This window comes from Dermacentor silvarum, chromosome 4 (assembly GCF_013339745.2).
Source record: "Dermacentor silvarum isolate Dsil-2018 chromosome 4, BIME_Dsil_1.4, whole genome shotgun sequence".
In the NCBI taxonomy this organism is placed as follows: Eukaryota; Metazoa; Arthropoda; class Arachnida; order Ixodida; family Ixodidae; genus Dermacentor; species Dermacentor silvarum.
Window position 1 is genome coordinate 4,245,192 of NC_051157.2, and position 27,561 is coordinate 4,272,752.

Sequence of the window (27,561 nt, forward strand, 5' to 3'; positions counted from 1 at the left end):
ACCTTTGTTCTAAAAGCTTACGCATTGCCAAAGGCTAAGTACAGCTACCTACAAGCACTTAGGAGAAGTCTTGTGATGAAGGCATAATGTATCATAATTGGCTAGTTAGAACAAAAATTGCATATTTTGATGAAGCGGAATTTCCTACCCAATTTCTGTGTATTTCAGCTTCTGTTTTTCAGCTTGAACAACTTGTTTGAATGGAGGAATCATGTCTGTGGGAGGTTGCCTTCAATATAATGAACGCCATCATGGGCCACGCAGTTCAACTGCCGTACAGCCTGCATGGAAAGAAAAGCAAGAGACTGTTTAACATGCGGCTATGCAGAGTGGGAACAGGTGATACGCGTTTAATTTCTGTTTTGTGCCTCTTGCTTATATTATGCACTGCTGGTAGTGTTGGGATAATATAGGTGTATGCATTGTATGCAGATGGTGCCTGTGAGACGCAGAGATCGACATCAATCAAGCGCAAGACTTCATAAGAATGCTGCCAGGCGCCGTCGACTGTGTTGATAGCAGACGGCGGCGTTACGCCGAAGCGGCTCAACCCGTTCAGCATCTTCAAGTGCCCCTTTTGCGAGCCCAGCCTCAACCCCCCGTAGCATCATAAACGAAGCTTTCGTAGGTGGCCCGCAGGATTGGGGATACGACCGACAATCTGTATCAACCTTTTTCAGACCAATAAAGAAATTATGTATCATTATTTGGTGATTTTATAGCAGATCATGGCATGTTGCATCGAGCTACCGTGCAACATTTGCGCAATTTAAAATCGTAGGAAATAACGGCATCGCCCACATACATCACAATATGGCCATGCCAGTGGGTAATGAGGGACAATAAATTGACTAAAAGTGGCAGAGCCGGCTATTGACCAATACCGGCGCTGCCAGTAGGCAATGTACTGGAATGGCAATGAACGGCAGAGCCGACTGCCTGCCTGTATTGGCGCTGCCATACGATGGCCGAAATAGGCCCTTTAGTGGCACGGGCACTCTGGGTCATTCCTGACGCGGGTAGCGCTGCCGGTTTCGGGCCTATATTTGTGCCGGTGTTTGCCGTGATATTACCGTGCTGGGGCCAGCCTGGCTGTGCTGCCTGGGCAGGGGGACGCCCGACCTAGCGGTACTGCGGTGGTCGCGTTCCAACACAGCAACCTGCCGCCATTTTTGCCCAACAGCCCCAGCACCTAGCTTCTGCTCGTCGAGGCGCACTTTCGTCTACGTTAAATCACGAGCCAATAGACCAAGTTCTAACACCTTACCTCCGGACGTCGCTGAGGACTTAGCGGATGTTATCACCTCGCCGGACCCGACCCATCCCTTCGACACGCTGACGGCGGCTATCATTTCCCGCAAGTAAGAGTCCAAGCACAGCAGACTCCAGCAGCTCCTCACAGCTACAGAGCTCGGTGACAGTCACCCTTCGCATCTCCTTCGACGCATGCGGCAGCTTCTTGGCGGAGTCTCCGCCTTTCAGCAGGGCAAGGTGCTGCGTGATTTGTTCCTCTAGCGCCTCCCGCAGAACATGGTCCCACTCCTCGCGGCTGCGGGTCATGTGCCGTTAGACGAGTTCGCTGAACAGGCTGACCGAGTTGCGGAATACTGGCGGGCCCTTAGTCTCAGCGCCGTTACCACTCCGCCTCCGGCTACAGCCGCAGCCCCTACGTTAGCGAGCATAGAAGACCATCTGGACGCCCTTGTCAGACGTCTCGATGACCTCGCGCCCTTGTCACGCCGATCTTCGTCGAGGTTCCAGTCGCGCAGGTGCTCCCCGACGCCCCCGCGCTCTCCGGAGCTTCAACCATACGACGAGCGAAGATAGAGCTCGTCTTCGGCTGTGTGCTAGTACCACCGCGCATTGGGCACCTCTGCTCGCAAGTGCACCCGTCCGTGCTCCTGGTCGGCAAATGCTGCTTCCGGCCAATGAGGGCGGCAAGTGGTACTGGTCGAAGGACATGACGCCTATTTCTGACAGGATCAGTGGCGCTTGCTTCCTTGTCGACACGCCCAGTTAAGCGTGATACCGGCCTCGTGTGCAGATCGCCGTCGCAATGAGCAGACCTGCCCGCACCAAGCGATAAACAACTCGGCTATCCGCTCATATGGCCAACGGTCTCTTACACTTAACCTTAGATTGCGCCGTACGTTTCGCTAGATTTTCATCCTTGCTGATGTCTCGCAAGCTGTTCTCGGCGCTGACTTCCTCAGTTTCTTCAACCTTGCGATAGACATGCATGCTCATCACCTCATTGATCTCAGCACGCGCCTCTACATCAACGGCGTACTCTCCACCATCTCGCCGACGGGACTTCGAGCTCTGGCACCCGCTTCGCCGTACGCAAAAATCCTCGATGATTTTCCCAATTTTACGAAACCGCATACCAGAGAGTCACCGGTGAAGCACTCAATCACTCGCCACATCGTAACCACTGGACCTCCCGTCCTTACTCGGACGCATCGACTGTCTGGAGACCGCCTCGCCATCGCTAATCGCGAGTTTGAACACATGCTTGAGCTCGGCATTGTGCGACCTTCCTGAAGCAACTGGGCATCGCCACTCCACATGGTGCCAAAGAAAGATCCTGGTGACTGGAGACCATGTGGGGATTATCGCACTCTCAACGCCCACACCTTACCAGACTGATATCCACTTCCTCACATACAAAACGTCATATCGAATTCGGCTGGGTGCACGATCTTCTCTAAGATTGATTTAGGGAAAGCTTATCATCAAATTCCTGTGGAGCCGGCTGACGTTCCGAAGACGGGCACTACCACCCCTTTCGGCCTCTTCGAGTATGTGAGAATGTCTTTTGCTTGCGCAACTTTGCACAGACTTTTCAGCGCACTATCAATGCGGTCTCGACATCGTGTTCGCCTACCTTAATGATCTCCTCGTCGCAAGCTCATCCGGCTCCGAGCATGAAGCTCACCTGCGCGCCCTTTTCCACCGACTTGATGATTACGGTCTCGTCATTAATCTGAACAAGTGCCTCTTTGGCGACGCTACCCTCGAGTTCTTAGGCCACCTTGTCACCCCAAAAGGTATCCGGCCTCTCGCCAGCCAAGTGAAGGCAATTCAAGACTTTCCACCTCCAACTTCACTAAAGAGACTCAGAGAATTCCTGGGCTTACTGAACTTTCATCGCCGCTTTCTGCCGAAGTGTACCACTTTCCTGAAGCCTCTGACCGGCCTACTGGCATTAAAAAAAGATCCGGCTATGCCACTTGAGTGGACTGAGGACGCTACATCTGCCTTCGCTACTGCCAAGGAGGCGCTGGAAAACGCCACCGTGCTCATACATTCCGTTCCTGATGCCCCAATTCGTCTCATCACCGATGCATCGAGCGTGGCAGTCGGCGCAGTTCTGGAGCAGCGCGTATCTGGTTGCCAGATTCTTGTTTTTTTTCTCGCAAACTGAAGCCACCTGAAGCAAAATACAGCACATTCGGTCGAGAACTCCTTGCGGTGTACCTCGGCATCAAACATTTTCGCCACTTTCTGGAGGGCCGGGACTTTCACGTCGTCACAGACCATAAACCCCTGACGTTTGCCTTCCATCGGATTCCCAGCAACTATACTGCACGGGAGATTCGCCCGCTGCGCTTTATCTCCGAGTTCGCAGTGGATCTCCGTCACGTGCATGGGCCGGGAAATGCTGCCGCTGATGCACTCTCCCGCGTCGATGCCCTGGCGGCCCAACCACCAGTAGACATGGAGGAGCAAGCAGCCGCCCAGCGCAATGAGCCTGAGCTGCATCGCTTTCGTTCCTCATCCACGTCCTTGTCCTTCACTGAGTGCCCGCTTGCGTTTTCTTCCTCGTTGATGACGTGCGAGTCATCCACTGGTGTTCCTCGACCCTTCGTGCCTTTGGCTTCTCGTTGCGCAATTTTTGATCAACTGCACAGCATGAGCCACCCTGGTACTCGTGCGACCGAGAAGCTAGTCACCGCTCGCTTCCTTTGGCCAAGCATCGATGCAGACATCCGGCGCTGGGTGCGAACCTGCCTTCAATGCCAGCGTGTTAAAGTTCACCGCCATACCGTCACGTCAAACTCCCCATTTCTACCTCCAGACGCGAGGTTCTCCCCCATCCACCTCGATATTGTCGACCCTCTCCCGTTATCACGTGGGGCCTGTTACCGGCTCACATGTGTGGATCGCTTAACCCGATGGCCAGAGGGGTTTCCCATTACTGACACTACGGCAAAGACAGTTGCTACGGCTTTCGTAAGCGGCTGGGTGTCCTGTTTCGGATGCCCTTCTGTCGTCACCACCGACCGACGCCACCAGTTTCAATCAGCCCTATTCACCATGCTTGCCAACATTCTATGCGTTCGAAATATTCATACGACCACCTACCATCCTTCCGCGAATAGCATGGTGGAACGACTTCATTGACAACTGCAGGCAGCCCTCACCATTAATCAGCCAAGGGAACGTTGGCTCGTCCACCTTGCCTTCGTCCTTCTAGGCATCCGATGAGCACTGAAGGCTTACCTAGGTTGCTCTTCGGCTGAACTCGCCTATGGCGTTCCCCTGCGCCTTCATGGAGAATTCTTCGCGCCGTCGTCACCACCTTGCATTCATGATGCTTCCACCTATATCTGGGAGCTGCGCACCATGTTTCGTGACCTTGCTCCTGTAATTCCTGTTGCCAAACACCCCCGTTCTGTATTTGTCAGCCAGGATATGGATTACTGCAGCCATGTCTTCGTTCGGCGTGACCGCGTGCGTCCACTCCTCCCCCCGGCTTACGATGAATCTTTCCGCGTACTCCATCGTAAGCCTAATTTCACGCTGGACTTCACGCGAAGACGTCGTGGCTGCCGATCGACTGAAATCGGTCTATGCCGCCGCTCTTGCATCCGCGGTGCCTCCACTCAACCTAGCCTCCATCCCTTCATCATTCTGGGTGGTCGGATCTAAGCACGTTCACTGGGCGCCTCCTCTGGCTTCCACTCTGTGGGGAGGGGGGGTAATGCGTTCAGTTTAGCGCTGTGCACACATGTGGGGCATTTCCTTGTTCTCATTCTGCTGATGTGTCAAGTGCTTTACTTGGAGCCACTCTTCCACATCATGGCTGTCAATGCCGCTGAATACAACACAGTGTCGCTGCCTTGACACGCCAGAACAGGTGATATCTGGGGGTGAGCTAGCATCTCAATTGCTGTCCCTTGTCGTCAGGCATAGTCAAGGCTGCAGGTGGAGTCCGCATACAATGTTCCAGTTTGTACCCCAAATGTGAGCACAAATTTAGCGCTAAGCGTGATTTAACCAAGTAATAAAGATTCACGAAAGGGGCTCGGTCAATGGCCAAGTAGATTAAGCACGAGCACCAACAATTGCTTTCTTTCACATAATTTCTGGCACTAGGCTTCGTCGCTACATAGAAATTAATTAGTAATTAGTTTGCTAAGCTATCCACAACTGAGAACTCGCTCGAGCATAGAAAAAGCACGACTATAGGCATCTGTGTTTCTCATATTTAAATCACAATTTTGAGGTATCAAACACAGCGTAGCATAAATGATACATTGGGATTTCCAACCCTGTAATGTGCACATGGAGTGCCTTTTCGCTTCTTCGGAGGGCCGCGGCTGCCGCATTTCGATGGAGGCGAAATGCAAAAACGCCCGTGCGCTTGCGTTGTAGTGCACGTTAAAGAACCCCAGGTGGTCAGAATTAATTCGGAGCCCTCGAATACGGTGTTTTTTTTTTGTTTTTTTTTTTTTGATTATGAGGCACGCCGTAGTGGAGGGCTCCTGATTATTTTTGACCATCGAGGGTTCTTTAACGTGCGCTACAACGGAAGCACACGGGCGTTTTTGCATTTCGCCTCCATCGAAACGCGGCCGCCGCGGCCGGAATTTGATCCCGCGACCTCTTGCTCAGCAGCCCAACGCCTTAGCCACTGAGTCACCGCGGTGGGTTCTTCTGAGGGTGCTCGATATTTCTGGTTGGGTTGGCTTAAATGTGTTAGCGCATTAAAGGTATTCAAAGAGGCTCCTTAGATGCCTCTTTGTTAAAGTCAAGCCGCTATAGACGTGTCCTCATTGTTCAGGCTACGTCTGACGATGGTGAACATTCTTGTGGCTATGACATTAACACGTGTACTTGTGTATCTTCCTCCGGTGTACGGCGTTTCACTCTCTAACAAGTGTTATCGCTCAGACGCGCCTGCACGTATCGAAAGTTTCTCGAATGTTATCGATGGTTCCATCCCCTGTCTCTTGTCACCGAACCTTGTGTCATGTGATTGAATGTTTGCGCGACGCCGGCACCAGCGATTACTCTGGAACCTTCGATGTACAAAAGCCGACGCGCTCGACCCGCTCATCAGATTTTCGACCACATTCGAATATGTTTGCCGCTATCGTTGTTCTTTGAGCGTAGCCTATTTTTGTGGGCAAAAGTTCGCCCAATAAAAAGCTAGCTTCGTCATTCACAGTATTGCTGCTGTTTTCTTCATCGTCACTACTACGTGACAATATGATGCTTTCGGACACACATACATCTATATATTCATGGTGTTTAATTGTTAATTATTCTTGGCATTCTTTTCCACGAATGGTTTTAGTAACATAACTGCCTAGGTGATGCAAAATGAGGCGTAGCATATGCTTCACCTCCGACATGTTCATATTCACCGATGGTGTAGAAAACAGTGATGCAGACCAAGCATCACAAATAACGAATGTTGTCTCTTTCTTACAGGCTGCTGTATTTCAGCTAAATATGATTTTCCTCTGTCCAGTGGCCATGTCGCTCAATCAGTGCTTGCCAGTTTCCGTTACAATGCAACCCATTAAAAATATGAAATGTTAAAACATGATGCCTCCCCTCTCTTTCCTTGTCCTTCGGACCTTTCACTCTGCTGCAAGCTTTTAGATTTCATTGCTGAATCATTAATACAAAAATCGATGCTACCATATTATCTGATGGCTATCATGACGGCATTAATTTAGGTGGACCTGAAAATATTGAGAAAACAAAATAGGCATGTGTGAGTAGGAATGACTGTTTCCGGTGACCAAACTAGCTCAATGCTAAACTAGAGGTCTTTGCCTGAAGGAAATGGTTCTGAGGGTCACGTACCCTTTTCGTGATATCGTGACTGGTTTGATAGACAGGCACGGAAGTTGCACGAAAAGGAGCGCCTTTCTCTTGGGGAACTGTTTTTATCACAAATGTCCTAGACGGCGCCAGTTTTGCTATCAGCAGGCGGGTACAAACTTAGCCTCTACTTTAAAATAATTTCGAATCTATTTGTGAACTTCCCAGGGCACTCCACAACTGCAAGCTGAATCTGATGTAGGCTGTCTCGGGATCATGACCCATGTTTTTGGTGAACACTCAAAACGCATCCTGTGACTGAAATTTCAGCATTTTGAGCACACCTTTTGGAAATGCTTTTCATGTGCACCCAGTAAGAGGCAGTTCTCCAAGCTTCTTGACATGATTTGTATTGATACTAGAAGCAACACGTATTGAGTTGAGTTATTATGCTAATTTTTCATATTTTCACTAATTTACTGTGGTCATCATTACACCGCACTGTTTAAAAAGTGTTGAGAACAAAAAGCTACTAATTTGTCCTGATATAGAGTAGAAATGGGCATCCCCCAGTTTGCAGAGTAAAAAAAAAAAAAAAAAACCATTATGGTCGAACATTCACAACCACTTTAGGTGCTTATAAAATCATTGAAGTGTATGCAAACAGCCTCTACGTTTTGTCGGAAAAACATCGCTCCATCGTGCTGCAGCATTATGCACCTTAGCTTTGTGTAGAAGCCACGGCCATTGTAACGTGCTGCATGGCTATGCACCTAGGGTATGTGGAAAAGCCGCCGTTGTGGCATTGCTCTGTAGTGTTACGCGCTAGAGACTTGTGGGAATGAATGCTTACTGAATATTGCATGTGCTGGATTTGGGCATTTTTAAGGCAATAAATTATTTCTTTCCACCAGACACTTTGCAGTAAGCAGCTTTATGTCCCGGCTCATTTCGGTCTTCTCCATATGTCTGACAGTGAGCCCGAACCTGTCTCTCAACATAACAACCCGACGCTCTAAACGTTATGTCGCGCACATACTTTTCGCTCGCCAATGCGTAGCTCAGTGCATGAGACGTGCATTACGGTGCACAATATGTGTCAGAGCATGTGTGCAAGTTGCTTATCGAAGTGAGAGAATGTCAGTCTCTCTTCTTTTGTAGCAAACCCGCCGTGGTTGCTCAGTGGCTATGGTGTTGGGCTGCTGAGCACGAGGTCGCGGGATCGAATCCCGGCCACGGCAGCCGCATTTCGATGGGGGCGAAATGCGAAAACACCCGTGTACTTAGATTTAGGTGCACGTTAAAGAACCCCAGGTGGTCCAAATTTCCGGAATCCCCCACTACGGCGTGCCTCAAAATCAGAACTGGTTTTGGCACGTAAAACCCCATAATTTAATTTAATTTTAATTTTTCTTTTGTAGCAGGACTTTGAGGTGCGTAAACTGCACCACCTTTGGGATTCGCCCACATTTCCCAGTCACTTCATTGAAGCAGCTAGCACAGCATGTGCGACATTGTACTACCTTTAGGGTCAGCGTAGGTTGTAAGGTTTCTTCACTGGAGTAGAAAAAGGAATGCCGATCCGACCTATATGTTAGAATCTTGCATGTTGGAATATTGCGATCTAAATGATGGAAAGCTTGTTTGCCTTAGCGAGCTAGCAGTAGCGAATGTCACAAGCATGTTATGTGGGGAAGCCGTCTCACCACCTGTTGCCTGTGCAATGAGGATATATGCTTGTTGAGTGAAGAATGCATGGAGAAGTACGACACGTAATAGAAGGCGCCTATACTCCTTGTGTCACAGTGACACACACCCATTCTAGGAGACGGGCCAAGAATGGGCACATTTGTGTATACCGCATTAGCCATGTTGTCCACTTGGCAAAACAGCAGCCACCACAGTGTAGGCGGGAAGAGGAAACCTGCAGACTCACTTTCGCACTTGCGTTTGTTTAACGCATTCACAGTCCCCTAGACGCTGCCACTAAAAAGGGGTCGTTACTGGCGTCTGGTCAAGTTCGGATTATCCGGCGAATGCCAAATTTTGGATCGAAATAATGAACGTTTTGGCCCATAGAAACGCATGCGTGCCGGCCAGTACCTCCAGTTGGGATCGAATTAAACGAAAAATTTAATTAACTGGAGTCGGATTAACGGAAGTCTACTGTATACACTTTTCTGTTCAACAAGGAGTTGTCATTTCAATATGTAGTTTTCTTCTATGAATGTGGCAGTTGTGCTAAGTTTAGCCTTTGTTCACGTTATCTATTGTTCAAATCAAAATGACAAGTTACAAAGCAGGGGCACACTGAGACTTCCACATATACAGGCAGGACACATTAACAGCTGTCCAATAACGTAAGTTGGCTGTATTATGTGCATAGCGTGTGCGGCTTTTTGGAATGTGGTCATTGTGCGAAATAAAGCTGCACCTGTTTCAAATAAATTGCTGAATCTACTACTTGTGTGTTTTCTGTGCTCTCTGTTCTGATTGTGCTTTTGAAAGCGAAGTGAGTGACTGTAGTCTGAATGGCACAAGGCTTCGCTTTATCATGCCAAGAAGCATTTTGGCTTTATAAAGGAGCCTTAACCCCTTCCACGCACACACACGTTTTAACAGCGGAGCTATTTAAGCAGGGAGTAATGTGTCTGCTGAATACAAAAATTTGGGCCGATCTTGGCGGTAGTGCAGAAATGGTGCAAGCGCAATGACACATACACCTGTGAACTAGCGAAGCTGAGCCTGGCTAAGTCTAGCTAAGCATGGTTGGGACTACTTAAGCTTAGTCAGTCATCAATAGTCAATCGATAGCCAATCAATAGCTAATCAGTAGTCGATCACTAATCTATAAATTCCGGAAAATGCTGAAGATGACTTGGTAGTGCTTAGCCTAGCCCAAAAGCCAGGACTAGCTAGGTGCCCATCAGCTCCACTGTCTTCTAAGCATTGCGCCTCCAGTGCAAGCTACGCTAATTTTGTTTGGTGTATTAACAAGTCAAACGAAAGAGACCGAGCTTTTCTTGTGGATTTTAAAACCTGGTAGTGTTAAAAACTAAGTGAAGCTGCAGAAATGCCTTTTACTCTATGTATTGCAGCTAAAGCCTATTGCGTGGGCATAATATGTGCATGCAGTGCTGGCTATGCCCTGAAATAGCTCTCACCCTACTGTTTGCTACAGCATATTGCTGTGTTTTTCATCCTGAGAGCGGAACTAAATTCATCTCTAGAACTTCAGCAGCATGGTCGACAGCTACATGTTTGATGCGTACGCCTGGCCTTTTGTCCTGTTGGCAGAACAGATGGCCGCCTCGGGAACAGCCTACTTCGAAAGCACCTCGCACTGCTTCGCCAGCTGGTTTTGCCAGCGAGACGGCTACAATAAGTTGACACTGTATGGTGCGGCATACAATGCCTTGCAACGCTGCTGCTTCTGGGATCCATTTACAATGCCATGCTTGTGGACATCAACATGGAGCAACCCAATTTTACTACCATTTACTTGTGAATTATTTTACAAACATGGTGTGGCGTGGCTATCTGTGGTCGCTGTATAAAGCCATTGCACGTCTAAAAAGTACATAATTGTAATGAGTGTTCTGCAGTCATCCGAAATGTGCACAATCAAAAGAATGGGTCAAGCTCATTTAAAAAATTGTAGAGTTTAGGTAGTCCTGGCAAAAATTTTTCTTAAGCGTGTGTCAGCTGTGGCTTTCAATGAGTTAATTACGCTATGAAGCTTTAAATTGATTCTGTGCACAACAAATGTAGTATCCTTAACTCAAACATTTAAAAATGTGCCAAAGGTAGTGTTGGCTCCATGGTCTGGTGATATCATGGCATGGTAGATCACAAGCAAATGATGCATGTTCCAGTTGTTCACGAGTAATTCATGCAATTCATGCTAGTAAAAGGCCGTTGAAAACCGAGCGTGTTAGGCCATCGCTGCACCACAACATCGGTCTTTCCTTTCTGTCTTGGTGCAGAAACCCCTACACCAATACAAAATTAGCTCACCAAGAAGTACGCCAATGCAGAAAGTGGTGAAGTAGCTCCTCCCATCGCAGGTCAAATGTGCCTTGGTGCAAATATGACATGTGATGGGAGGAGCTACTTGGAAGGTAAGAGAGATGCTCCCTGAGAAGTGGCGGTAGAAACGTTGCCGAATGCGGGAGATGGAAATTCAAGACGATGAGCAATACGAGAACAAGGGGAAAGCAGGAGCCAACGTTTCCACAAGTGGCGCATTATACTTCTTTTCAATTCCACACCCTGTTCGTTACCTCACCCACCCGCCTTACCCTCTTTAGAAGAACCGTACCCCTATAGACACTGTACCGAAGAGAGTCGTCTTGAAAAAGACCAGTCCACTCGTCGAAACGTTGGCTCCTGCTTTCACCTTATTCTCGTGTTGCTCATCGTAGAAAAGTTTGTAATAGCACGTATCGTGTGCTAAATGCAAAGAGAAGCAAGGTCGCGGGTTCGATCCTGGCCGCGGCGGTCGCATTCGGATGGGGGCGGAATACAAGCACGCTTGTGTACTGGTGCACATCAAGTGTTCAGAATTAAGCTGGAGTCCTCAACTATGGCAAGCCTCGTAATCGTATCGTGGTTATGACTTATAGAACATCAGAATTAACATAACTTTAATTTTGATGTTTGAGAATGTTCCATGTTTGAGACGGGCCATGTACGCTTGAGCGTAAAAATAAAAACTACGGCTACATACAATCGTTTCTGCAACATCACACGACGTCTGCTTATAGTTGCGATTGGTCATGTGCCAGCATGGTGATTTATTTTTAGGTCTAAACAAATGACCGCCACCCACGTCGTCGTACAGGGTTGCGGCCATAGTTCTTCTGCAAACACCAACTACGTCAAGTAGCAATTCTAATGAAGAGCATTTCATTAATGTTAGCTTAGCCCCACTAATACAATAAATGAAAATACGGTTACCGCTTAGTACAATAGAAAATCGCTGTGTAAAATATTTCATCTTATCGCATTTCACCACCGTTCGGTGATGCTATAAATCGAATCAACGAAAGAAGTCGTCTAAAAAAATCGTGTCGCAGTAAACCTTTGCCCGCACAAACCTGATATGTCATCTCTTCTCTCTTCGTACGCAGACCATTCTCTTCCAAATAAATCTGCAAAAGTAAAAGATACCATTTAGACAGGGCACAATAACGACGACGTCGCTGGAATCAGCTGTCTCAAAACACAACCCGCTAATCAGTTTCTCGCGGAACCATTCTTTAAAGTCGTAAGCATAAATGCTTTTGGCTCCCATTGTCAGCGACCTTCGAGTGGCCTTGAGCCAAAAGCCAGAGCCGTTATTCGGGCACTCAAACGAGAACATCCGGGCATTCAAACGAGATCATTCGGGCACTCAAACGTGAACATACACGCATCGTTGCGAGAACAAAACGAGATCATCCGCGCAACCAGTCAAAAGTTAAGAAAATGTGGTCTCTGGCCCCCAACGTTTTGTATAGGACCGTATTACATACGGTAGATACTTCCCAAACAAGTCACAAAAAAACATTGATTTCTTCTTAATATTTGTTCACAATATCACTCAAGCTGTAACTTCTAGTATGCTGAAGTTTTATTTGTCATTTCCAATCGCGACGTTCCAAAGGCAGAAAGTGCCAGTGGTAATTTGAACGCCAGCGGTCCGCGACACGAAGTAGCGACAGACGCTGAGCGCGCTGCACTGTTGAAAGAAAAGCGGTAGAAGGCGGCGACACCACAGGCAGCAAAACACGCCATATTGTAGTCATTTCATGCTTACATCTACTCTCGGTTACGGGATAGCCAATATGTTTTTATTTTATAAATAAGTGCACAATTTCATCAATTTCTAACTAAAGACATAGCGCAGTGATGCCGCGACCACAATTCAGGAAACATTGATCGATTGGCTCAATGATTTGTTTGAGTGAAGAGACGCCATGTGGAAAGCAAATTGTGGCAAATGTTTGAAAGGTATTTCGCACGGCCGCATTTTTTTGCAACATCGAAGAGGAAAGTGACAGATAACGGAAGAAAAGAAAAGTAGAAAAGCGGGCTATCTCGACGTCTATGTGAAATATTTAATTCTTAACGCCGGCGTACATAGTCGCACAGCGTGGACAATCCTCAGGTTCGTGTTTTACCTTGTCCTTCCTTTTGGGCCTCTTGCAGCCGATTAGCTTGGTGACGTGGCGAATGAAGTCCAACAAGTTGAATGGAGGTGGCAGTGTCTGACCTGGCTGGAAGTACTTGAGAATCAGTTTGGCCCGACCAAATTTCCATTCCGTGTCTGCGCGTTCCTGCACGGCAACATCAAAGGAATTGGCTAACGGTCACTTTTAAAAATACTGGAACAAGCGCACTGGACGAGGGCTGAGGGACGTTTTACGGCGAAGCTGTTAAGGGCTCAGTCTCCGATGGTCGCGTCCGCGTGTACAAAAAAAAAAAAAAAAAAAAAAAACTCTCATTGGCCGTATGCTGCAAGTGCGAGTGAAAGCGCGCGAGGGACATGCGCTTTCACGGGGAGCGAACGCACGGCCGAGAGCAAACGCGACTACTTCCGTCGCGCCCCCATAGACCAAATACCAGTAACACAATGGAGCAGTGGGAGGCACAGCTCGCCCCATCCAACCTGGCAGGACAAAAGTCCTTAATTAGACAAGTCAGGCGGGCGGCAGAGGCCTGTGGGGCCCTGGACTGAGAGGCTCCAACCACCCCTCCTTAATATCTTTCCGTCGCGCGAAAGGCCGTTGGAGGACGAGAAGGGGGGAGGGGAGGCGACATTTAGCTTAGGCACCAAATGCGTATCTTGCGACTGGGCGCAAGGGGAGCCTGGCGACTCGATCACACTCTGAGAAGATTTAACATAAAAGGCATGCGCTGCCGGTGTTTTGTTTCATGACATTTGTTTATGGGCTGTCATTCTGAAAATTCTGAGTAACTGTATAAACTTGGACATGTAGGAGCACCAGCAACGCGCAGAACAGCCCGGCGTTCTGCGTGTGTTCGCACCGAACTCGCGAGGTGTTGGTGACGTGTTTATGAAGAACGTGCCAACCTCTGCCGTACACCCCATGGCGGTATATACTGTAGCGACCATAAGGCCATGGTCCCTGTGGTCACCAAATAAAGGAAAACCACCGGATCATATATATATATTTCTCACTCTTTAATAGTTCTAATAACCAATTACACCATCACATCTGAATAGTCTTAATTGGAAATACACAATTCCCACCATAGTACAGCTTTGATGGTCCTCCATCTCCACCCCAGTGGAAGGGCTGACAGTTTTGTATGTTGAAAAACAGCAAATGAATACCAGGAAGCCACAGGCGCATAAATGCAAGCAGCGGCAGCACTTTCGAGCAAATATATTTTGTTACATATATACGAAGAAGGTTGGTCCATCGCTCAGGTTCCTCCTCAAATCCACGCATTAATCCTTCGCCTTTTTTTTAAGCCGAAACGTTAGCAAAATATACTGTGCAAATCCAACGTACGTCGTACTCTCTTTGCCTGCGTGATTCTCCTCTCCCTCTCTCTCTCACACACACACACACACACACACACACACACACACACACACACACACACACACACACACACACGGGTCCCGCTTAAGTGTGAAGGAACGGGAAACGGAGGATGAGCAAGAAGAAGAGTAAAACAGAGCTTTAACAGGCAACGGCGCTCCGTCTCGTTGCATCATTACATTACACGCAGCCTCAAGCCCAAACCGCATGAGAGCGATCTTGTGCGCGATGTTGACGAGCGACGACGGCGAGCTACGGCTTTGAGCGACGAAACGGGCCGTCGCGCGAACAAATCGCTCGTTCTTTTCGCTCGGTTCTGGAAATCTAGAATTCGTCGCTCCTCGCCTGGAAGTGCTATGAGCGACTAGCCAATAGCGCGAAGCCGGAATGACACGTACATTAGTCATGTACTACCAATTGTCGCACGGAACGAGCACACGCCAAAATTTTGATACGTGCAAGGATAAGAACCTAGTGCAAGACCTTTAGAAATATTTATGCGGCTCTTTACACACAAACACGTCAACTTGAATTAATAAAGCACGCGTCGCGCCAGTTTCGGCGCTTATTTGATGTCCTCATACCGGCAACACCGGGGAGGCATCGCTCAAGGTCGTCGCTCGCGTGTGGTACGACTAGTAGGCGACGAGCGAACGCGACAGCCCTCTCCATCGCGTCGCTTGTCGCTGTCACGCGCAAGATCACTTGCACGCGATTTATACTTTAAGCACACAGCTTCGGAAGCGTCTTCCCACTCCATCGCCAGGACTTCAGGGACCACACAGTGGTTCCACGGATTCAAGTAGCGCCCGCTGTCCTGACCATGGGTTCCCAGACGAATGCTAGTGCCCGGCTTGCGGGCGTTGTCGGTGATTCGCAAGTGGGCGAGTGATCCACCACTCGCATCCATCGCCGGAACCCGTAACAGCGCCCGGGGATGGCCTCCAGTCCTACACGGCAGCTGTCGGTTCGAGCAATAGTGGACACATTATAACAGCTGCAAGATATGGCCAGCTGTTTTACTTCAGCCGTCGGTCGGCCAACTATTACAACTCCTGCTGAGACAACAGTTCCCAAATTACACGGATTCCAGGAGAACCCTACGTTGTGTATATGGACTGTTGTCTCCTTAGGTGAGCATTATGCTTCCTCCGAGGACGTCAAAAGATTGGTTTCCGAACAGAAACTTCGGGATGCCGCTAAAGCCTGGTGAGCAGTGGCACTTAAGCAGTGGTACGAGGCTAACACCTACTGTTCGTTGGCAGAATGAAGTACAGCTCTAGTAAGTGATTTCGGCGGCCTTCCTTCCCACTATGACGATGACTTCACACGCATGCGATCTCGACGTCAAATCCCAAACGAATAACATAACTGCATACGTTTACGACAAACTGCGACTCCTAGACGAATGCAACCTGTCATAGCCCGCACAAGCTGCTAGGCAGTACGTCGTGGATGGATTGCTGGATTCTGTTCACGCTGCCGGCATCCCATTCTGCAGAAGCAACATCCGACGCCTTTGGCCGTAAAGCCGCAGAGCTAGGGCGCAACGCAAGTCGCCGTCTGATGACCACTGTGCCAACAGCTGGTTCGTTGCAAAAGCACCAAAGGGGACTCGCCAGCTCCTAGTGCGACAGTCACCCGCGCCGCTACATCGACTACATGCGTTCGCAACAACACAGAAAACACAGAACAGACTCGTTTCCATTGCTACCAGATTATGCTACTGGAATCGGTGACCTTTCTGCCCTTGTGGACACAGGCGCAGAACGGTCCGCAATAATTTGCTACCGTGCCCCATCCCACTTGAATTTTGGACACAGCCTGCATCGCACTCTATCAGATACAGGGCTCTATTAGTCGGTACGTTAGACAACGATACGTACAACAACTGGCAGCAGGTTCCTCCCTGCTGTGCCAGTCTTCGAAAATCTTCCTGCTGACTCACCTTGGGGAACTACAATTTGCTACACGATGATGTGTGATCACCATTTCACAGGGCCGTATATAAGTCAGCCGTCCCGACTTCAGCGCTGCTTCAACTAAGAGCCCGGAGGGCGAGCATTCTGATTGCCACCAAGTTGAAGATATCAATCATACTGCCAAAGCTTGGTAACACAATACTCATGGCCACATCTCACAAAACCGCGGGCCCTGGAACTTATTCTCTAAACAGAGCGTGTCCAAAGTCAAACGAGAAGACGGGGACTTGGTGTTATTTTTTGCACTCCTTGACAAAGGAGGCAAGCACTCCAAATTTGCTCAAGAAGAGATTTTGTTCTGAGGCCACTGGAGCAAGTACAAACATGAGGAAAGTCACCTTCTCGTAATTCCCGCTCTTGAGGCTCCTGTGTTTTAAATAGCACCCACGAGTCTCAATATGGGGGACACATCAGTCGGCGAGCCACGCTTCTAAACACAGAGCTGCGATTTCGGTGGCCGAAAATACAGTCACATCCGTTATAACGTCGCCCATTGCGACGTGTGTCGGCCGTGCGAACAACTGCACGGGGATGGCCGGGCAGACAGCCAATACTGTGTACTGCATCCTACTGAGAGCAACTGGTCTCAGACAAGTTGGCCGAAGTTTCAGATTCCAAGGTGTGGTATCGTCGCTTCTGGAACGCTGAAACGGGGTACAAAAATCGACACATTCACAACAACAAAGAGATTTAGACTTCCGAGAGAGCACAACAAGAAAGCAGATGCTCAATGTCCTGACCGAAACCTTCGTGGTAAGTTCGAGGGCCCCTTCGTCGTAGCCTTCCGCCTCATGAAGAACACATTAACAGTCGGGAGGCATCGTACATAAGCCTAGACGAGACGAAGATTACCAATTTCGTGGAGGAAGAGCAAAACGGAGCTCTAAGAGGGAACGGTGCTCCATCTTGTTGCTTCATTACAATATATATATATATATATATATATATATATATATATATATATATATATTGTAAGGTAGATCCAAGACGGAGTCTTGAAAAAATAGACGCTTCTCTTTAATGGCGGGCCAGGAGAAGAGCGTGCAGTTTTTTCTGGTGGAGATGCTGGGTACATGCTATGCTACCGCTTCGAGATCAAACCCGACTTCGGTGAGGCGACTTCTGGCCTCACCGCACGCCATTCATGGCTGAAGCACGACCACCCCGCAAGAGCGACGTATGGCGCACTGCAGACCGGAGGCCCTTGTGTTTTCATTGCAGTGAAGCCGACCACCTCTACAGGGCATGTCCTTACCGCCGAGCTGGGCTCCGTGGATTTTCACTGAATGCGCCGTGCCCGCGCAATAGCGAACGCCCCCTGGAGATTGAAGCCTACCTCGCGGACGCCAGGACCTCGTTCCCGTTACACCCGGTCACCGTCACCCACCCGACACAGGTCTGGTCACGCCTAGTGCAACAAGTCGTCGCTCACGCAGCCCTGCTTCCCGGGAAAACTGAGTCCAGCGACCTGCGGAGGTGAGGTCGCTGACGTTGCGAACGCTGGAGAACCTCCACTACGAGGACCGCGATGTGACGCAATATAGACGCAGAGAAATCAGTGCAGTTTGGTGTCAGTATCTTGCGACGTACCAGTTACCATAGATGACCACGAAGTCACGGCGTTGATCGACACGGTGCGGACACGTCTGTTATGAGCCAGAATCTCGCACGTATACTGAACAAAGTTTCGATGCAATGGGCCGGAACTCAGATTCGTACTGCAGGAGGGCACCTCATAACTCCAATGGGCCGGTGCACGGCACGAGTGAACTTACGGGGCTTCACGTACATCGGCGACTTCGTCATTCTTCCTGAATGTTTTAAGGACATTATACTCGGCATAGATTTCCTTCAGGCGAACGGTGCCATCATCGACCTGCAAGAGTCTAGAGTCAGCTTTGCTACTACACAAGCCATAGCGAGCAGTAATCACAACGACCGTGACATCGCGCTTCACGTTGCCGACGATCACATCACGTTGCCACCCAAGAGCAGCGTGCTTACCCTTGTCGGACGCGACATGGAGGACGACGCCGAAGGAATTGCTGAGGCAAACATCACCCTGCTTCTTGAGCGCCACATTTGCATAGCCAGAGGGCTTCTTCAGGTGCGAAACAGATGTTCAGCCGTGTTGCTAACAAACTTTAGCAACGAGTATCGGCATGTACCACGAGGAACGACAATCGCACTTCGCGAAATCATTGATGTTACTTACATTGGCACATTGGAAATCGCATCGTCTCAACAATGTGAGTTACCCAGCCTGAAAGAACGGATTCACGTTAACGCTGCTCTGCCAGACCATCAGAAAGACCGTCTACTGAGTCTCGTGAATGAATTTGCCGAGTGTTTTTCAACGTCGTCCAGAGTACGGCGCACGTCCATCACAAAGCACCATATTATTACGGACGAATCCGCACGTCCTGTTCGCCAGCATTCTTACAGAGTGTCTCCAGTGGAAAGGGAAGCGATCACGCAGCAGGTGAAAGAGATGCTCCAAGACGACGTGATCCAGCCGTCCACAAGCCCGTTGGCCTCCCCTGTAGTGTTAGTCAGAAAGAAAGACAACACACTACGTTTCTGTGTAGATTACGGAAAGTGGAACCGTGTCACCAAGCGCGATGTTTAACCATTGCCACGCATCCACGACGCATTGGATCGTCTACAACATGCCAAGTTTTTTTCTTCGTTGGATCTTAAATCCGGGTATTGGCAAATCGAAGTTGATAGCAGGATCGTGAAAAAACAGCGTTTGTGACACCTGACGGGCTTTATGAGTTCAAAGTTTTCCCCTTCAGTCTGTTCCACACCTGCCACCTTTCAGCGGATGATGGATACCGTGCTTGCTGAACTCAAATGGCAAACCTGCCTCGTATACTTGGACGACGTCGTCTTGTTCTCGAGAACGTTCGACGAGCACCTCGCACGACTCGAGAGCGTCCTCGCTGCGATCCGTACTGCCGACCTCACCATCAGGGATGAAAAATGCTACTTCGGGCTCCAAGAGCTCAAATTTCTTGGCCATGTCATTGGTCCTAAAGGCATCCAACCAGACCCCGTTAAGTTAGCTGCCGTTGCCGAGTTTTCACCACCAACAGACAAGAAGGCTGTCCAACGCTTCCTTGGTTTGTGCGCCTATTATAGACGCTTCGTCGAGGCATTCTCGAGAATTGCTGAGCCTCTCACACGGCTTACGCGCGACGATGTGCCTTTCATTTGGGCGGACGAGCAGCAGCAGTCGTTCAATGAATTGCGCCAGCGCTTGCAAGCTGCCCCAATACTTGCTCATTTCGACGAAGACGCAGACCCATAAATCCATACTGACGCCAGCAATGCGGGTCTCGGTGCAACGTTGCACGGAAGAAAACAGCCGGGGCCAGTAATATTTCTGTCATATCCTTGCTAATGTCTTAGCAAATCCCAGGTGTCCCGCGCATGGCTCATCATGGCAGGCTTGCAAAATGTCTTGTCGCAGCGCCGACGGCACGACAAGGAGGTACGTATTTGGACTGCTTCTGCAGTTTTTCCTGTAAAGGACCTTCTTGTGCAAACAGTGCGATGATAAGCCGTGCAAGAGCGAGCGAAGTAAAACACCTTTAACTCCTTGAAGGTACTCGATCAGCGGCAGCACCTCAGGGTCAGCGCACTGGTGCTCAGCCACCTTTACCGCGTCGACAACGCCGACAAATGGCAAGTCATCGTCAGGGTCCGATGATGTCGTAGGGAGCGGTGCGCGTGACAGACAGTCAGCGTCGCTGTGCTGTCTTCCAGATCGGCAGACAACGGTAATGTCGTACTCTTGTAAGCGTAGGCTCCAACGGGCTAGTCTGCCTGAAGGATCCTTGAAGTTGGCAAGCCAGCACAGGGCGTGGTGATCACTGACAGCCTTAAAGGGTCTACCGTACAAGTAGGATCGGAATTTACTAATTGCCCACACAACCGCTAAGCATTCTTTTTCAGTGGTTGAGTAGTTTTTCTCAGCCTTGGTGAGACTGCGTCTTGTATAAGCACTGGTACGTTCCCCACCATCTTGCCACTGCACAAGAACGTACGGTACGTAAAGACCTGCCGCGATTGTCAGTGTCGCAAGAAACCGCCCTTTAAACCGGCTGGCTTATTTCACCCTGTGGACCCTCCTGAAGCACCGCTCCAACAATGTATATATATATATATATATATACTGTAACGACGTGGGATCGACGAGGACGCGGAGCAGCACCAACAAGGACACGTTATCAGTCGTCAACAAAATCAACAACGTCGTCGTCTCTACGCTTAACCTAAAAGTCCGCGCTACTTCAACCTCGTCCCCACTGGCACATACCCGCGGCAATACAGGGTGTTTCAGCGAACACTTTCAAAATTTATTTAAGGTTGCCTGTGGCAGATAGCCCAATTCTAGTTAATGAGCTGGTCTACTCAAAGAGGCGGACATTACTTGCACAAAAAATTGAAATGCATAATCGACTAATTAGCGAAAATTCACTAATTAAGTTTTTAACTAATTACCTGATGGCCTATATTGCAATTTACAAATTGTAGCCGTGGAGTTCGCAAGGCGGGTCCACTTAGAATTAATTCTCAGGATGACACCAGTTTCGAGATATTAATTCCCGAACTTTGCGGAGAAATGCATTGGCGTTCCAGTTAGGTTCTTAACAAAACGTCGTTTTATGCATTGAAGCACAAAATTAACTGGAACGCCCATGCATTTCTCTGCAAAGTTCGGCAATTAATATCTCGAAACTGGTGTCATCCTGAGAATTAATTCTAAGTGGACCCGCCTTGCGAACTCCACGGCTACAATTTGTAAATTGCAATATGGGCCAACAGGTAATTAGTTAAAAACTTAATTAGTGAATTTCTGTTAATGATTCGATTATGCATTTCATTTTCTTGTGCAAGTAATGTCTGCCTCTTCGAGTAGACCAGCTCATGAACTAGAATTGTGCTATCTGCCACAGGCAACCTTTAAGAATTTTTGAAAGTGTTCGCTGAAACACCCTGTATAGTTGTTCCATTGGCTCCCCCCATAGAAAAAAAAATCATCGTCCCGATGACAGAGGCTTGGCAAACTGCGATAAAGAAAAAAAAACTGCGCAATCTTGTCAGTCTTCATAGTACGGCTTCATACGAAGCACATGAACGACCTCGGGTAAATGCCGTCGGCGCTTTGAACAGTGAGAGGCGTCCGAAACGACTTCGTAGGTGACGTCACTGATGCATCGAAGAACTATGTAGGGCCCGAATTATCTGCGCAGGAACTTTTCAGAGAGCCCACGCTGACGAATAGGTGTCCAGACCCACACTTTGTCGCCGATGTTGTATGTTACGGATCTCTGCCGAACATTGTAGCATCTGGCGTCACAGTCCTGTTGTTCGTGGATTCGCCAACGCGCAAGCTGCCTAGCTGCTTCTGCTCGCTGTGTGATCTCTTCAGCACCCGTCTCGTTGTCATCAAATTCATGAGGGAGCATTGCGTCTAATGTTGTCGTAACCTCACGGCCGTACACGAGGCTGAAGGGTGTCTTGCGAGTGGTCTCTTGACGAGCCGTATTGTACGTGAAGGTGACATAGGGTAAAACTTCGTCCGAGTTCTTGTGCTCTACATCGACGTACATGCTTATCATGTCAGCCATTGTCCTGTAGAGTCGTTCCGTCAGCCCGTTTGTTTGAGGGTGATAGGCCGTGGTCTTCCGGTGGGTGGTACCACTTAAACGGAGAACGATGTCCAAAAACTTGGCCATGAACGCAGTACCTCTGTCCGTGATGACTATTGCGGGAGCGCCATGTCTTCATGTCTTCAAAAGATGGATTCAAGAAAAAATTACGCCGCTTCATCTGCTGTTCCCCGTCGCAGAGCACCTGTCTCGGCAAATCTAGTGAGATAATCCGTGGCGATGATTAACCACCTATTGCCGGTAGTAGACGTTGGGAAGGGGCCCAGAAAATCCATGCCTACTTGTGTAAATGGTGTGGCAGGTACTTGAACAGGGTGCAGAAGGCCGGCTGGCTTGACGGAAGGCGGTTTGCGGCGCTGGCAATCCAGACATGTCTAAACATAATGTTTAACGACCGCAGCAAGTCTCGGCCAGTAGTAATTCTGCCGAATCCATGCCAATGTGCGAGTGTAGCCCAAGTGCCCAGCGGCCGGCTCGTTGTGGCAGGCGTGTAAGATTTCACGTCGAAGCGATGAGGGAACAACGAGTAAGTAGTTGCTGCCACTAGGGGAGAAGTTATTCTTGTAGAGTACATTGCGGCGCAAGCAGTATGACGCCAGCCCTCTTGAACATAGCCTCGGCACGCTGTTGGTTCGTCCTTCCAGGTAATCAATCGGCGGCAGCAATTCAACGTCATCCCGTTCCTGACGTGAAAGATCGGCAGTGTTCACGAGTCCTCGAAAGACCGTGTCGTCATCTTCTTGTGCTGCCGTCTCAACAGGAGACCGAGAAAGGCAGTCGGCGTCTGCGTGCCGTTTTCCTCACTTGTATGCGACAGTAAAGTCGAACTCTTGGAGTCGAAGACTCCAACGTGTGAGCCGGCCGGAAGGATCTTTCAAATTAATGAGCCAGCAGAGCGAATGGTGATCGATAATAACGGTGAAAGACCGACCGTACAAATACGGACAAAATTTCAGAACTGCCCATACCATTGCGAGGCATTTTTTTTCAGTGGTGGAATAGTTAGCCTCCGCTTGGGACAGTGTCCTACTGGCGTAAGCGATCACCTTTTCGCTGTCATCCTGCCATTGTACGAGCACCGCCCCTAGACCGACATTACTAGCGTCTGTATGCAATATCGTCGGGGCGTCTTCATCGAAGTGCGCAAGCACGGGAGGCGCTTGCATGCGTTGCCGGAGCTCGTGAAATGCCCGCTGCTGGTCTTCGCCCCAAGTGAAAGGGATATCTTCTCTGGTGAACTGTGTTAACGGCCACGCGATGCGCGAAAAATTTGCAATAAATCGCTGGTAATATGCACATAGTCTCAGAAAACGTCGCACGGCCTTTTTGTCTGATGGGGTCGGGAAATTAGCGACGGCAGGAATTTTATCCGGATCAGGTCGGACTCCTTGGTTACTGACGACGTTACCGAGGAATTGGAGCTCTTGAAAACCAAAATCGCACTTTTCAGGCTTCAACGTGAGACCGGCAGATCGTATTGCTTCAAAAACAGTTTTCAGCCTTCGTAAGTGTTCGTCGAACATTGCGGAAGAGACAATCACGTCATCCAGGTACACCAGGCATGTTTGCCATTTGAGTCCACAGAGCACAGTGTCCATTAGACGCTGAAATGTTGCTGGCGCGGAACACAAACCGAAGAGAAGGACCTGAAATTCACAAAGTCCGTCAGGCGTCACAAAGGCGGTTTTCTCATGGTCTTTCTCATCCACTTCGATCTGCCAATAACCGCTTTTGCAGTCCATTGAGGAAAAGTAGCACGCGCTTCGCAACCTGTCCAAGGAATCATCAGTACGTGGCAGTGGATAAACGTCCTTCTTTGTGACCTGATTGAGCTTCCGATAGTCGACGCAGAAGTGCAGGCTACCGTCCTTCTTTTTCACTAAAACTGTAGGTGACGCCCAAGGACTATTAGATGGTCGAATAACGCCATCTTCAAGCATCGTCTTCACTTGTCTTTGGATTACCTTGCGTTCCTTTGGGGCCACGCGATAAGGGTTTTGTCGAATAGATCGGGCGTCGACATCAGTAATGATGCGATGTTTGGTAAGTGGCGTTTAACCAACTCTTGACGCAGATGAGAAACAGCCCTGGTACTGGTTGATGATCTCAAGAAGACGGTCTCGCCCTACAGCCGTTAACGTCGAACCAACATCTACAATAGGCTCAGCTGTGGGGGTCGTAGATGTCGTCTCCTGCGCTAAGTGACAGTCTTCTATCGATATTACTTCGTCGAAATAAGCGACACCAGTGCCTCTCACGATGTGTCGACGCTCCTTACTAAAATTCGTCAGCAAGAGTTAGGCGCTTCCGTCGATTACATTGATAAATGCTTTGGCAATGGAGATGCCGCAATTCAGTGCTAGTGCCTTGATGTGTTCAGCGACTCCAGTCCCATTCTGCAGGCTGTCACAGCGCACGGGTACGAGAGAGCAACTCCGCGGCAAAAGTATCACGTCGTCTGCAGCTATACCTAAGCGACGTTGTGGATGCTCCTCATGGGAGGAGCGCTCCTCATGGGAGGCGATTAAGAGTCGGGCTGTGCATTTCCCGGCAGGTTTCATCTACTGACCTTTGGCGGCTCTTATGTTGGGTCCGTGCCATGGCGTCTTCACCTTCCTTAGTTTGTCGGCGACCTGTAAGCTTATGATTGAAAAATGGGAGCCAGTGTAAACAAGAGCGGCTACTTGGTGGCCGCCAATGCGAACGATGAGGTCGGCGCTGACGACGTCAGTTACGTCATTCGTAGTTGAGTCCGTCGTATTCGACGTTGCATTCGCCATGTTCGTGGTATTCGTCGTTGCATTCGTCGGAGTCTTTACGTCGTCGTATGTCGATAATGGCGGAAATGGAGAACTTCGAGTACTGGCAACCTCACCCCGGAGGTCGCTGCGTCTAGTTTCCCCGTCGCGGGCTGGGATACCTGCCCCTAGTGACGTCGGCAAAACTGCGACGATTCGGTGAATTGTAGCGCGCAGGAGATGGCGAAGGAGAACGTGATCGGGGCGTCGTCGTATTTTGCGGCTGGACGTTCACAGGAGCGTCGTAGGCGCGTCGACCGTCATACGGAGAATAGGCGCAGTTGGCAGGAAAGCTTGGGTATTGGGCGGCGCGATAGTTATTCCATTTCTGGCAAACTCGATAGACGTGTCCAGCTTCGGCACAATGGTATCACACTGGTCGGCGGTCAACTGTGCGCCACAAATGGGTTTTCCGACGCTGATAGTTCGGTGGCCACTCTTCATGGAGCCAAGGATTCGCGTGCGTGTGTCGAAGATATGGCATATTGTTTGTGGTGGCGTGATCGGCGAGGTCGGTAGAGTCGACGGGGGTGACGATATCGACTCTGTTTGTAGCGTAGGTGATGGTCTAGTTGTGGGTGTCAACGGCGGTGAAGTTACGTTGACTGGACGGCGAACAGCCTCCGCATAAGTAAGGCGCCGCAGCGCGTTACCACAGTCTGGCGATGAAAAAAGCTTGCCGGACGTCTTCCCGGACCACATCAGCTACAAAAGATACCGCTGGCGCCGGTTCCGTACCCGTACTAACGAATCCAAGCTGCCGAAGCTCTTCTCGCACAACCTCTCGGATAACTTCTCGCAGAGGCTTGTCGTTACCCGTAGCCAGTACATTAGTGTTCGCCGCCGAGTTACATGTCTTGCTGGCGGTATCGTTGCTGCAGGGCCCGTTCGATGGCTGTGGCCTCTTCTGAACTCCGCCACTGTTGTCGGTGATTTTCGCACAAGGCCGGCAAACAGTTGTTCTTTCACTCCCCGCAAGAGATACCGCAGCTTTCGCTCCTCTGGCATGTCAGGCTCTGCTCTACGGAAAAGACGGGCCATATCTTCTGAGAACATAGCAACGCTCTCATTGGGTTTTTGAATGCGGATTTCAAGGCGACGCTGCGCATTTTTCTTCCTGTCGATGCTTGTAAATGTACCGAGCACCTCCACCAGTGTAACGACGTGGGATCGACGAGGACGCGGAGCAGCACCAACAAGGACACCTTATCAGTCATCAACAAAACCTACAACGTCTTATTCGTCTCTACGCTTAACCTAAAAGCACGCGCTACTTCAACCTCGTCCCCACTGGCAAATACCCGCGGCATTATAGTTGTTCAATTATATATATATATATATATATGCTGATAAGGGGCTTTATTGAGGGGCGTGTGAAAACCAAGCACAGCATCAAGAAAGCACCATCTTGGTGCCAACAGCTTGTGATATGTGCTCGTGCCCCATATGTCGATGGCAGTGCCCCAGTGCTACATGCTTCTGTCTCTTCTTCACTACAATATCCCCGGCGGGGAAGGGGAACCATCCTGGTGACTGAAGGCGATGAGAGAATGAGAGGACTGCGATATGGCTTTAGGCGGCTGACGTGGACCGTGTCACAACCAAGCCGGCGCTTGTCTGAGGACGGCCTGACCGGCTCAGTGACATAGGTGATGGGACACCAGCACTCGATGACGTGGTAGGGGCCATGATACTTGACAGTAAACTTCGGAATGAAGCCTTCGGAGTTAAACGGTAGTCGGAGCCAGACGCGGCAGCCAACGGCGAAACTCTGCACAGACTCATCGCTGTTGCGGCGATCGTTCTGGAGGCCTTGATTGTCGGACGTGAATGAGCGGGCCAGCTGACGGCACTCTTCAGCATGCTCTTCAACTTCAGAAACTGGGTTGAATTCGGAAGCATCCAGTTGGTACGGTAATATGGTGTCAAGAGTGGAGTATGGTTCAAGGCCATATAAAAATGGTGAAACGCCTGTTGTAGGCTGTGCCTTGGTGTTATATGCGTACGTCACAAAGGGGAGAACGGCGTCCCCAATCGGAAGGGTCAGAATCAACTTACATCGCGAACATGGCTATCAGCGTTCGGTTGAAGCATTCCTATAGGGTGGTAGGGTGAGGGTGGTAGGCAGTAGATGTGCGATGAACAGCACGGTACGAGCGGAGAAGCTCTTAAATGACGTCGGACAAAATCACGCGGCCTCTGTCACTCACAAGTTCCCGTGGTGCCCTATGGCGGAGAATGGAATGGCGTGAGATGAAGCAAACGACGTCAGGAGCAGCAGTCGCAGTGAGTGTAGCTGTTTCTTCGCATCCCGTTAGATGGTCCATCGTGACAACTATCCAGCGATTGCAGCAACAACATGGTCAAAAGGAAACACTTAAGCACATATTTTGGTCATGCCCAGCGTACGCGCCAGAACAGTTGAGCCTCATTTCTACTATTCGACGAGTGACTAAAAGACCAATATCTGACGAGATTGTAT

The 27,561-nt window shown here is 49.5% G+C and overlaps 1 protein-coding gene across 1 annotated transcript in view; it reads right to left on the bottom strand.

Moving 5' to 3' along the window:
- LOC119448020 (transient-receptor-potential-like protein) overlaps positions 1–27,561 on the bottom strand; it is a 166,949-nt gene that overhangs the window by 39,991 nt on the left and 99,397 nt on the right. Inside the window, exons 12-13 of the mRNA XM_037711526.2 lie at positions 13,227–13,382; positions 12,162–12,215 (exon numbers count right to left, since the gene is read on the bottom strand). Of these exons, the coding sequence (XP_037567454.2) occupies positions 12,162–12,215; positions 13,227–13,382 (210 nt within the window). The remainder of the gene's footprint in view (positions 1–12,161; positions 12,216–13,226; positions 13,383–27,561) is intronic.